Source organism: Salmo trutta, chromosome 27, assembly GCF_901001165.1.
Source record: "Salmo trutta chromosome 27, fSalTru1.1, whole genome shotgun sequence".
Taxonomy (NCBI): domain Eukaryota; kingdom Metazoa; phylum Chordata; class Actinopteri; order Salmoniformes; family Salmonidae; genus Salmo; species Salmo trutta.
The window spans coordinates 42463467-42476016 of NC_042983.1; the positions used below are offsets into that span (position 1 = coordinate 42463467).

The following is a 12550-nucleotide window of genomic DNA, read 5'->3' on the forward strand; positions in this document are numbered from 1 at the left end:
AGAGACAGAGACACATTACAGAGACACAGACACATTACAGAGACAGAGACACATTACAGAGCTGGATAAAATCAATTTCTACTGTTCACACAGTCGTCAGCTTTTTACATTCTTTTTTAAAAGTGGTTATGGTTGGTATGGCTTGGAGTTTCTGTGGTAGGGTGTTCCACTCAACAGCGCCAGTATACATATATATATACACATATATATATATATACACATCTGTTCTTTCCAGATAGACTCATATTTAAAAAACGGTGAATATTAGAGTCTCTGGTAAGAAATATAAAAAAAGTTGGATAGATATCTGGGGGTTGAGTCCATGCTAATTCTGTGGATCAGACCAAGATGAATTTATTCCACAGATAGCCAGCCTAGCTGCTTAAAATGCTGGACCTCCAGATGAGTGTGAGACGGGAGTTTAAGTACAAATCTGACCAGCTTGTTTTGGCTGGTCGCTTTTTCTTTGGAGGTTTGGGGCTGCTGGTGAACCATGATGTGCAGGCATAATCACAGTGACACTGGACTAGCACACTTGCCAGAGTCTTTAGGGTGGCTATAGCTAAGTTTCCATACATTTGGCAACAGATTTTCATAACAAGTATTCTAAAATCTGCATAAAAAAACAAACATATGCACATTTTCCCATCAGAGGCAGTTTAATTTTTAATACATTTGCAAAAATGTCTAAATACCTGTTTTTTTCGCTTTGTCATTATTTTGTATTGTGTGTAGACTGATGAGGAGAATTATTCATTTAATCCATTTCAGAATAAGTCTGTAATGGAAAAAGTGAAGGTGTTTGAATACTTTCCGAATTAACTGTAGAACAAATGGCCCAGATGTTTCACCAGAAGTATAAATGTCAAGCATCTGGTTGGAGTTTCCTCTCCCCGCCGAATATGGTGGGGACAGGAAGCTCAGTGGCTGGCAGGGGGAAGAGTTTGGAGCGAGATGGAACATTCTCAAGATGTTCTCATCAATGAACCATTTGATCTCAATACACTTTTATTTTCTCAAAACTAAAATATTTAGAGAGTGGACCCCCTTTACCAAAGTTTAAAAAATATATATTAAAAAAGAAGCAATGTTTAGGAGGGCAAGCAGGGTTGCTATGTCCATGGTTTTCAACCAAATTGGGCTACTCTGAAAAACGATGTTGATGGCGTTTACAGATCCTGACAATCTAATCGTCAGCTTCTGAAATGTACTTTGTAGGTACACTATAATGACAAAGTAACTTCACCTCTCAAGAGACACTTCATTTGAACTAGATACATCCTGTCTAACAACTAGTCATTTCATTGTACTTGTGCAAATATTACATGTACTCTATTGTGTACTAATGTGTTTATTGTCCCACTTGGATGTACTTAGGCAAACATTACATGCTTTGAAATAGCGTCTTATTCTTTGTCATGACTGGCCTGTGAGGATCAGGTTACAGTGGATCACAGTTCTACAGAGAGGGGGGAGATGGTATAGAGGGATTGATGGGGGTTGTGGGTGGTTATGACCTCACGCCCATCGTAAATTATAAGACAGCAGCCCAACTCCCTTCTGTTCTTTAACGTGAGAGACTGGAATGTCTCAGGAAGACTTTACAAAAACCCACAGAACATCAGAACAACCAGCGTATCCACAAGAGATCCAAACCTTTTTTTTTCACAGGTTGTTAAATCAATTGAATGCAGCTGAGAAGAAGCGAAAAATAAAAATAAGTGAATTTAGTAGAAATCTGCCCATTTTTAATAAGTGAATTTAGTAGAAATCTGCCCATTTTTAATAAGTGAATTTAGTAGAAATCTGCCCATTTTTAATAAGTGAATTTAGTAGAAATCTGCCCATTTTTAATAAGTGAATTTAGTAGAAATCTGCCCATTTTTAATAAGTGAATTTAGTAGAAATCTGCCCATTTTTAACAAGCATTCATTGTTACACTTCTGTAATTACAGACCACGACTACTATCAGTTACATATTGTTATTATATTGTAACTATAATACTTGTTACAGTGTAATTACACTGTAACAAGGACCCATTAAAATGAAGTGTTAACAGAAAACTTCTAAAAGATTTGACCGCTAAGTGGTAGTCCCTGTTTTCCTGCATTCTTGTTTTCTATAAGTAAAGTGGTGGTTTGTTGGGGAGAAGAACATCAAGAAAAGATTTGCTAGCTAGCTAGCTAACGTTAGCTAACTGACTAATTTTAGCTAGCTAACATTATCGCTCTGGCTAATCCTCCATGGACATGGTACGTTTTAATTGTGACCTGTTGTAGCCATTGGTTGTAGCTATCCAGCTAACGTTTTGACATTTTGATATCTGTTTAGTGAATGACAGTAAATGTGTGTATGAGAGAGAGAGAGAGAGAGAGAGAGAGAGAGAGAGAGAGAGAGAGAGAGAGAGAGAGAGAGAGAGAGAGAGAGAGTGTGTGTGTGTGTGACATTGTAAGCAAGCATAATTCTTGAATCGTGTACCCCTCCAATATGGATGTGAAACGTTTGATTCATCAGGGATCCTTGAATGTTTTTTTTTTTTGTGTGTTCTGTTTGATACTCTTATCTTCAATGTGTATTGATTCCTAATAGCCAGCTTTGTAATAGCTACGTTTGTACTAGCCATGCTGATGATCATTAATGTTTCATCTCTGCATCTGGTCTCACTGAGACTGGATTCCCCAGGAGACATGCTTGTCAGCTTCCTGCCTAATCTTACACTCTCAGAAAATAAAGGCGATACAGTATCTAGAACCTAAATAGGTTAATTTTCTGTCCAAATAGGAGAACCATTTGAAGAACCCGCTTTGGTTCCATGTAGAACCCTTTCCACAGAGGGTTACACATGGATCTCAAAAGGGTTCTACTTGGAACCAAAAAGGGTTGTCTGGTTCTTTGGGACGTCCAAAGAACCAGTCTCAGTGTGCAAAACCTGGTTGAAAAGACATCAATACGATATATTTATATGACGTCTTATTCTGGTCGCAGACTAAGTGAAAAATGAAGGGTACACAGTTCATGAATTTGGCGAGCTTACAATATCACACACACAAACACACACACACTGCCATTTGGGACTCATCCAAAATCAAAGGCTTTGGGGCAGTTGGATGTTAAACAGTAGGCTATAGAGATTTCAATCAAAATACTTTTAAACCCCTGTAGGTCTAAGCCCTTAGATAACAATAACTACTAAGCTAACATATGTAATTGTTTTAAGATGGTCATTAAATGTATGATTTAGCATTTAGAATTTTAGTCCCCCTATGGGTATATAAAAAAAAAGATATACTTTTTTGGGGGGGACGAAACATTTAATTTGGCCTTTACTGCTATAGCCCATAGAAACACATTGAATAACACATTCAGAAAAGGCAAAACAGACAGTCAAAAAATAAATCATAAGGAACAAGATTTTGAAGTGTCTGTCCCTTATCTGAGAGATATAAGAAAATTCAGGTGATAAAATACCCATGTTTTGTCACGTTATTTTGGGCTCATTTTACCCCTATTCACTTTATTTGCAATTTGGACATCCGGGTCCTGGGTTAATTTCAGATAAACTCCCCTGAAGCTTGTTTGCGGTGTAGAGCAGATGAACGATCACCGTCATGTTCGTGAGAATATCCCCTTTTATTATGGGTGACATATTAGTTTGTAGCTCTCAAGGTTTGATCTGGACAGTTGATTTTGTGAAAGGACCTCTTCTAAATGAGGATTTGTGCTACAAAGCGTTCAGACGACTGCCGTAAATCGTGTGGATGTCATAGAGCCAAACAACACACTGTCGCGCTTGTGAGTCTCCCCTTTACGATATTGGTGAAATATTCGTTTGTAACTCACACGGTTTTTACAGACGATTTCTTATCCGGATCCTCTCATGTGTAGAAAAAGTATTCTTTCACAAGGCCCGTGTTATGGAAAAGGTGCAAACGTTATAACGTCTGAAAGAGTGGATTGAATGTCAGCCAGTATAATAAAAGGTAAATCTCTAGCATAAACACACAGGGAGCCAGATATTCAACATTCAAAATGACAGGGGGATGTAAAGCCTATGATCTCACCAAATGGACAATAAACATTCTACATCTCCTATCCTAACACCTGATTCCCAGACCAAACCTTGTAATCAACATACCACAATAATCCGTATTTGACAGTTCTTTGTAAATGAAAAGGACCTTTGAATGGCAGGTTTGGCATTAAGAGCGTTTGATCTAGTTTACTGGCCTCTTTACCGTAAATGATACTGGAGGTTTAGGCCAATAAAAGCTTTTTTGTAAAGGGTAAATGAATAAAAGCAAAGCAGGTTGTCCATGGTGGCTGTCCACACCCTGTATTAAACCAAACCTGATTGTTTACACTGTCTTTTTATCCGGAACAGCAGAGGACTAATGTGGTTGCTAGTCTGGTTTTGAGCCCGTGGGTTAATACGAGACAACCTTTATGGTAATAGATGTATTTGACAGGTCGGAAATGCCTGTAGTCCACCACGATAGGTGCATACCTGTCTACCCGCAGATTGGGTTTCCTGCATGACCCACTTAAAAGCGGCCCATCCTCTCTGCGACGGTCTCTCTCCATCTCTGACCGCTAAAACAGCAATGAGGAACCCACAACCGCCCATCCTGCTCTCATTCCTCGGTGAGTTAATGGCTTAAAGTTGTATTTTTTTAAAGTTACATTTAGTCTCAGATAAATGGACGAGTATAAGCAAGTGTGTAAAAGTACAATGTCATTTGGAGAGGCGCGTCAGAAAACGAATAGCTTCACCCTATGGGATTACATGTCCCCTGGCTGCGCACTTTTTAAACGACTTGTTTCTAGAAATATAGAGAAAATATTGACAGCGTCAATTTTAAAAAGTTTTTTTTTTTTTTTGAAGGTGTGAAAAGTGAAATAGCCTAATCCTGTAAGAATGCAGTGATGTATACTAATCCATTGCTTTGCGCCATGGCTGTATAGACTGGTAGACGCCATAGGGGACTACATCACGTCTCAGAGCATGGTGTACTGTAGAAGTGTGCTTCCTCATACCTAAGACTTCTCTGAGACATTCCTGTCTCAAATGGAACTGTGGGGATGGACTGGCTGCATAAACCATACATACAAGGCTTGTTGTGCGTCCACACTGTTACATTAAACATTTAACCCATTTACCTGATGTTATAAATTAATGACATTTGAATGAATGAATAAATGAAATGTAATTTTCGTGTCAAAATCGCATGTTGGCAACCCATCTCTTATGGGATTCATTTACACATAAACAAACATTACAATAATTCTGATTTTTTTTAAATATTTCTTCCGGTGTTCTCTGCTCATAACAACCTACACACCGGGCACCTACGTCAAATCAATGTCTATTCCACGTTGGTTCAACCGTATTTTCATTTAAACGACGTGGAAACAACGTTGATTCAACCATTGTGTGACAAGTGGGTATTATCATAATGCTTCTGTTTTTCATTGGCCTCACCAACTCAGCTGTTTTAAAAAATATATGTTGGCTGCCATGGTCACAGGGAGAGCAGAGAAATATTTACCTGTCTATTTGTTTCGGCTACTATGGTACTGTATTTTGTTACCTGGTTACAATACTTTCTCACAGTCTGTCTGGCTGTCTGGCTGTCTGACGAAGGCATATTCTATTCTATTGTTGCAGGCTGACGTTTATAGTAATGAGTCTTTCCCCGGAGGCAGAACTGAGCGTTTTCCGCTAGATGGGCCAGCTGCAAAGTCAAAATTGTCTACAGTACCAGTCAAAAGTTTTAGAACACCTACTCATTCAAGGGTTTTTCTTTATTTGTACTATTTTCTACATTGTAGAATAATAGTGAAGACATCACAACTATGGAATCACGTAGTAAACTGTTAAACAAATCAAAATATATTTTAGATTCTTCAAAGTAGCCACCCTTTGCCTTGATGACAACTTTGCACACTCTTGGCATTCTCTCAACCAGCTTAACCTGGAATGCTTTTCCAACAGTCTTGAAGGAGTTCCCACATATGCCGAGCACTGTGTTGGCTGCTTTTCCTTCACTCTGCGGTCCAAGTCATCCCAAACCATCTCAATTGGGTTAAGGTCGGGTGATTGTGGAGGCCAGGTCATCTGATGCAGCACTCCATCACTCTCCTTCTTGGTCAAATAGCCCTGACACAGCCTGGAGGTGTGTTGGGTCATTGTCCTGTTGAAAAACCAATGATCGTCCCACTAAGTGGAAACCAGATGGGAAGGCGTTTCACTGCAGAATGCTGTGGTAGCCATACTGGTTAAGTGTGCCCTGAATTCTAAATAAATCACTGACAGTGTCTCCAGAAAAGCACCATCACACCTCCTCCTCCATGCTTCACAGTGGGAACCACATATGCGGAGATCATCCGTTCACCTACTTTGCATCTCACAACGACACAGCGGTCAGAACCAAAAATGTCAAATGTGTACTCATCAGACCAAAGCACAGATTTCCACAGGTCTAATGTTCATTGCTCGTGTTTTTTGGCCCAAGCAAGTCTCTTCTTCTTATTGGTGTCCTTTAGTAGTGGTTTCTTTGCAGCAATTAGACCATGAAGGCCTGATTCACGCAGTCTCCTCTGAACAGTTGATATTGAGATGTGTCTATTACTTGAACTCGGTGAAGCATTTATTTGGGCTGCAATTTCTGAGGCTGGTAACTCTAATGAACTTATCCTCTGCAGCAGAGGTAACTCTGGGTCTTCCTTTCCTGTGGCGGTCCTCATGAGAGCCAGTTTCATCATAGCACTTGATGGTTTTTGCGACTGCACTTGAAGAAACTTTCAAAGTTCTTGAAATGTTCCGCATTGACTGACCTTCATGTCTTAAAGTAATGATGGACTGTCATTTCTCTTTGCTTATTTGACCTGTTCTTGCCATAATATGGACTTGATCTTTTACCAAATAGGTCTGTCTTCTGTAAACCACCCCTACCTTGTCAAAACACAACTGATTGGCTCAAACACATTAAGAAGGAAAGAAATTACACAAATTATCTTTTTAGCAAGGCACACCTGTTAATTGAAATGCATTCCATGTGAATACCTCATGAAGCTAGTTGAGAGAACGCCAAGAGTGTGCAAAGCTGTCAAGGCAAAGGGTGGCTACTTTGAAGAATCTCAAATTTGAAACCCTTGTATGAGTAGGTGTGTCCAACTTTGGACTGGTACTGTATATCTAGGGCAGGGCTGGCCAACCCTCTTCCTGGAGATCTACCGTCCTGTAGGTTTTCAGTCCAACCCTCTTCCTGGAGATCTACTGTCCTGTAGGTTTTCAGTCCAACCCTCTTCCTGGAGATCTACTGTCCTGTGGGTTTTCAGTCCAACCCTCTTCCTGGAGATCTACCGTCCTGTAGGTTTTCAGTCCAACCCTCTTCCTGGAGATCTACTGTCCTGTAGGTTTTCAGTCCAACCCTCTTCCTGGAGATCTACCGTCCTGTAGGTTTTCAGTCCAACCCTCTTCCTGGAGATCTACTGTCCTGTAGGTTTTCAGTCCAACCCTCTTCCTGGAGATCTACTGTCCTGTGGGTTTTCAGTCCAACCCTCTTCCTGGAGATCTACTGTCCTGTAGGTTTTCAGTCCAACCCTCTTCCTGGGCAGGGCAGCCCAACCCTCTTCCTGGAGATCTACTGTCCTGTAGGTTTTCAGTCCAACCCTAATTTCGCATATCTGATTCAGCTAGTTATGGTCTTGTTGAGCAGCTAATTAGTAGAAACGGGTGTGTTAAATTAGGGTTGGACTGAAAACCCACAGATGTACAGGAAGAGGGTTGGACTGAAAACCCACAGATGTACAGGAAGAGGGTTGGACTGAAAACCCACAGATGTACAGGAAGAGGGTTGGACTGAAAACCCACAGATGTACAGGAAGAGGGTTGGACTGAAAACCCACAGATGTACAGGAAGAGGGTTGGACAGCCCTGATCTAGGGTGTCTGCCCAGAGTGGGTGAAAAATGTGCTTTGCTGTTGAAATTTCACTTCCTAATAAATTTTACTGAGACAAATATGATTCTTCATGTAATGAATCGTTTACATCCAGATAGGTTACGAAATCCGACAAAAACATCCCATAATAAACACAGAGCTCTGTAATACACTGAACAAAAATATAAATGCAACATGCAACAATTTCTAAGATTTTACTGAGTTACAGATCATAAGGAAATTAGTCAATTAAATACATTAGTCCCTAATCTATGGATTTCACATGACTGGGAATACAGATATGATTCTGTTGGTCACAGATGCCTTCTAAAAAGCAGCGTGACACATTTCCCATAGAGTTGATCAGGCTGTTGATTATGGGATGGTGTCCCACTCTTCTTCAATGGCTGTGCGAAGCCGTACACGCGGTCTGCGGTTGTGAGGCCGGTTGGACGTATTGCCAAATTCTCTAAAATGAGGTTGGAGACGGCTTATGGTAGAGAAATGAACATTCAATTCTCTGGCAACATCTCCGCTGTACATTCCTGCAGTCAGCATGTCAATTGCACGCTTCCTCAAAACTTGAGACGTGTGACAAAACGACACATTTTAGTGGCCTTTTATTGTCCCCAGCACAAGGTGCACCTGTGTAATGATCATGCCGTTTAATCAGCTTCTTGATATGCCACAACTGTCAGGTTTTTGGATGCTCACTAACAGAGATGTAGAAACAAAAACAATTTTGCACAAAATCTGAGAGATACACTTTTTCTGCATATGGAACATTTTTGGGAACTTTTATTTCAGTTCATGAAACATGGAACCAACACTTTACATGTTGTGTTTTTTTTTATATATATATATATATATATATGACATGCAGTTCATCTACACTGAACAAAAAATATGTCTCCAAAATCTATTGTTTTATGTCTTCCGGATTTGAGAAAGATGACGAGTTCAACGGATTATGATTTGAATCCATTTTTCTTAGAGGAGTTTATACACAATTAACATGTCTTAACCATTTTGTCCAATGATGCGTTTTCAATCATTTTTACCATATCGTAAAAATGAATGAAATCAGAAATGTAAGGTTAGGCATTCGGGTTGGCGATGTGGTTAAGGTTCGATTTTTAAAATCAGATATTGTGACTTTTTGGCAGTGCTGTCTAGTGACCAATCTACAACAGAGATGCCTTCACTACATGAGTCATCCCAATAAATGCCAACCTGCATTTCTGGTGCCTTGGGGATGGAGACGTAAACCTTCCGTCATTACGCCATGTCTCAGGAATGTGGTGTTGACAAACAGAGCCATGTCGGGGTAGCTACTGTACCAGTCTGTTTACATATCTTCTCATGCTAAACATGACAATTTCATCAGGAGTTGGCAAGAGGGCAGAAATAGACTGGCATCCATGCTAACGCCCGGGCCCTTTTTGGCAACACAATACCCCATCTGCTTGGCATAGACTGGCAGTGCTCAGCGTGCCAAGCTCCATGTGCCAGGCATGTTCACAACATCAACTGCTCTCCTCCGTCATGTGGATAGAATGACAGGCTGGGCACAGTAACGGTCATTGCCAGGTCATCATTGTAAATAATAAGTTATTTTAATTGGCCTGCCTGGTAAAATAAAACATGAATTTAACTCAATCCTTTAAGAGTTTCAGGATGACATTCATCAAGTAGAGATCAGACAACTGCCACGGCCCGTGGGGTGATGTGAAGGATGGAGGGTATAACTGCTTTGCTCAAAGGGTATTTTGTTTGTTGTCTCTGTCTGTCTCTCTCTCTGTCTCTCTGTCTCTCTGTCTGTCTCTCTCTCTGTCTGTCTGTCTGTCTCTCTCTCTCTGTCTCTCTCACACAGCTCTGTTATTGGTCTGGCCTGATGTACATTCCACAGATGTCCTCTCCTCCACACAGCCAGCCCCAACCAGCCCTGCTTCCTCCCACTGTGAGGCAGAAACAACAGCAGGTAGACTCTTCCTGGACTGGTACTACTGACTGACCATAGTAGTATTATTATTTTGAAGGATCTAAATCTCTGGCTGATTTTTGGTTGGTGTTTTTATCCAGACCAGGAGCAGTCCCGTCCACACATGGAGAAGGTGATGAGACAGAAATGTGACTCCAGTGTGGAGAGCTACTGTCTCAACGGAGAATGTCTCCTATTGTTGGATCTCAACGAACACCACTGCAAGTAAGATAGAAAAAAATACATGTATATGATTTATTGACACATAGAGGTGTAGTTTACCTGGTGTGTGTTTTGTGATACAGCTCTGTATTGTGTGGGGGGGTGCTCAGTAATGGGATGGTGTGTGTGTGTGACATGTCCCTGTCTCTCCAGGTGTGAGAGGGGTTACTACGGGCCCAGGTGTGTGTGTGTGACATGTCCCTGTCTCTCCAGGTGTGAGAGGGGTTACTATGGGCCCAGGTGTGTGTGTGTGTGTGTGACATGTCCCTCTCTCTCCAGGTGTGAGAGGGGTTACTACGGGCCCAGGTGTGTGTGTGACATGTCCCTGTCTCTCCAGGTGTGAGAGGGTTTACTACGGGCCCAGGTGTGTGTGTGACATGTCCCTGTCTCTCCAGGTGTGAGAGGGGTTACTACGGGCCCAGGTGTGTGTGACATGTCCCTGTCTCTCCAGGTGTGAGAGGGTTTACTACGGGCCCAGGTGTGTGTGTGACATGTCCCTGTCTCTCCAGGTGTGAGAGGGGTTACTACGGGCCCAGGTGTGTGTGTGTGACATGTCCCTGTCTCTCCAGGTGTGAGAGGGGTTACTACGGGCCCAGGTGTGTGTGTGACATGTCCCTCTCTCTCCGTGTGTGTGTGTGTGACATGTCCCTCTCTCTCCAGGTGTGAGAGGGGTTACTACGGGCCCAGGTGTGTGTGTGTGTGTGACATGTCCCTCTCTCTCCAGGTGTGAGAGGGGTTACTACGGGCCCAGGTGTGTGTGTGTGACATGTCCCTGTCTCTCCAGGTGTGAGAGGGTTTACTACGGGCCCAGGTGTGTGTGTGTGTGACATGTCCCTGTCTCTCCAGGTGTGAGAGGGGTTACTACGGGCCCAGGTGTGTGTGTGTGTGTGTGTGACATGTCCCTGTCTCTCCAGGTGTGAGAGGGGTTACTACGGGCCCAGGTGTGCTCACCTGGAGATGGTGTTTCAGCCAATGAAAGAAGAGCATGTCATCCTGATGGTGGTATGTGGGGGCCTTCTGTTTATAGGCGTCGCTGGAGCCTTCTACTTTTTCTGCCGATGGTGAGAGACAGCGGGGGGGGGGGGGGGGGGAGAGAGCATGCATCTGTGTCAGAGGAAGCTAGTGGGAGGAGCTAGAGGGTGGCTTATTGTAATGGCTGAAATGGAACGTTATCAAATGTATGGAACATGTTTGATTCCGTTCCAATGGTTCCATTCCAGCTATTACAATGAGCCCGTCCTCCTATAGCTCCTCCCAACAGCCTCGTGTGTGTGTGTGTGTGTGTGTGTGTGTGTGTGTGTGTGTGTGTGTGTGTGTGTGTGTGTGTGTGTGTGTGTGTGTGTGTGTGTGTGTGTGTGTGTGTGTGTGTGTGTGTAATTTCTGTTCCTACTGTTCCAGGTACAAGAGAAATAGATGTCCACCGCAACAGAAACAGCAGACGTACCAGGAGGTGCAGATGGCGTGATGTGTGTGTTTGACAGCAGCCATATGGTCAATCGTTATATAATATACTGTAGTTCTGTTACTTAGGGCACGCAATGGAAAACATTTTAAAACTGTTTTGTAAAGGAAAATGTTTCGCTCACGTTTCTTCCGTGCTGTGCCTACTGAACACAACTCCGGCATTTCTACTGTGTTTCAAACTGAAAATGTATTTTTGTCAGGAGTAAGTTTTGCATGGCAGTAAAGACGATTTCTGTCTCCTTTGTGTTAGAATAGCTTACTATCCTGTTTGGTTTGATCCAGTTTTTGGCCATAATTGAACTTTATATGCAGTATTTTAAATTATACAAATATTTGTTTTTTTTTCTTATTTATGAAATTTCTAATAAAACTTGTCCTCTTCTTTCTAGCTGTGTATTTGTGTCTTTAGGCCATCTGAATCTCATCCTTGGTCCTATAGCTCTGAACAAACACAAACACTTCTACAGCCAGGGCTCTGAAGTGTGACCAAATGCAGCCAAATATTTCACTTGTGTGACTTGGGAGTTTTATTTTGGGAGCAGCGTGTGTTTTAAATTTATTTTTTTAAATCCATACAAAATGTCTTTGTTTTTCGGAGCTAGACAGAATGGCGGAAGCAGATGCTGAGTTTTTAATATGATGGTGCTAGCAAAGATGAGATTGACGGTGATGAGAATACTGGATGGACTACAGTCACTAAGGGATGGCTAAAGAGAGCTAGAATCAGTGTTTAAACAGTGTCTAGTAAGCCTACTGCTCACGACTCATCTACTTCACAGTTTGTAGTAGGAGTGCTGTTTGATGTACCTGGGAGATCCATTTTGATGTTGCCAAGATGGTGAAGAAAGTGACGGCTACAGGATCAAGGACAGAGAGGTGACTGCCTTGGTGCCTCACCAGAATCCAGGAGAGAGAGAGGTGACTGCCTTGGTGCCTCACCA

General features: G+C 42.0%; 1 protein-coding gene across 3 annotated transcripts; it reads left to right on the plus strand.

Moving 5' to 3' along the window:
• Nucleotides 1–3589: 3589 nt before the first annotated feature.
• LOC115165036 (proepiregulin) lies at nt 3590–11997 on the plus strand. Of its 3 annotated transcripts, none has more exons than XM_029718054.1 (6): nt 3595–3981; nt 4455–4642; nt 9816–9923; nt 10025–10148; nt 11060–11206; nt 11544–11997. In XM_029718054.1, exons 2-6 carry the CDS (start codon nt 4534–4536, stop codon nt 11608–11610), a joined length of 555 nt encoding a protein of 184 aa, XP_029573914.1. In that variant the 5' UTR covers nt 3595–3981; nt 4455–4533; the 3' UTR covers nt 11611–11997. The 3 variants fall into 3 exon arrangements, with proteins under 3 accessions (XP_029573915.1, XP_029573914.1, XP_029573913.1); XM_029718053.1 differs by having other exon boundaries at nt 4468–4642; XM_029718055.1 differs by lacking the exon at nt 4455–4642 and having other exon boundaries at nt 3590–3981.
• Nucleotides 11998–12550: the final 553 nt, after the last annotated feature.

What these genes read in the sequence shown, in the direction of transcription:
- LOC115165036 (XM_029718054.1), top strand. Translation starts at nt 4,534, where the DNA reads ATGACCCACTTAAAAGCGGCCCATCCTCTCTGCGACGGTCTCTCTCCA. An exon ending in CATCCTGCTCTCATTCCTCG is followed by an intron (nt 4,643 to 9,815) that starts GTGAGTTAATGG and finishes TCTCTCACACAG; the next exon opens with CTCTGTTATTGGTCTGGCCT. An exon ending in CTCAACGAACACCACTGCAA is followed by an intron (nt 10,149 to 11,059) that starts GTAAGATAGAAA and finishes CTGTCTCTCCAG; the next exon opens with GTGTGAGAGGGGTTACTACG.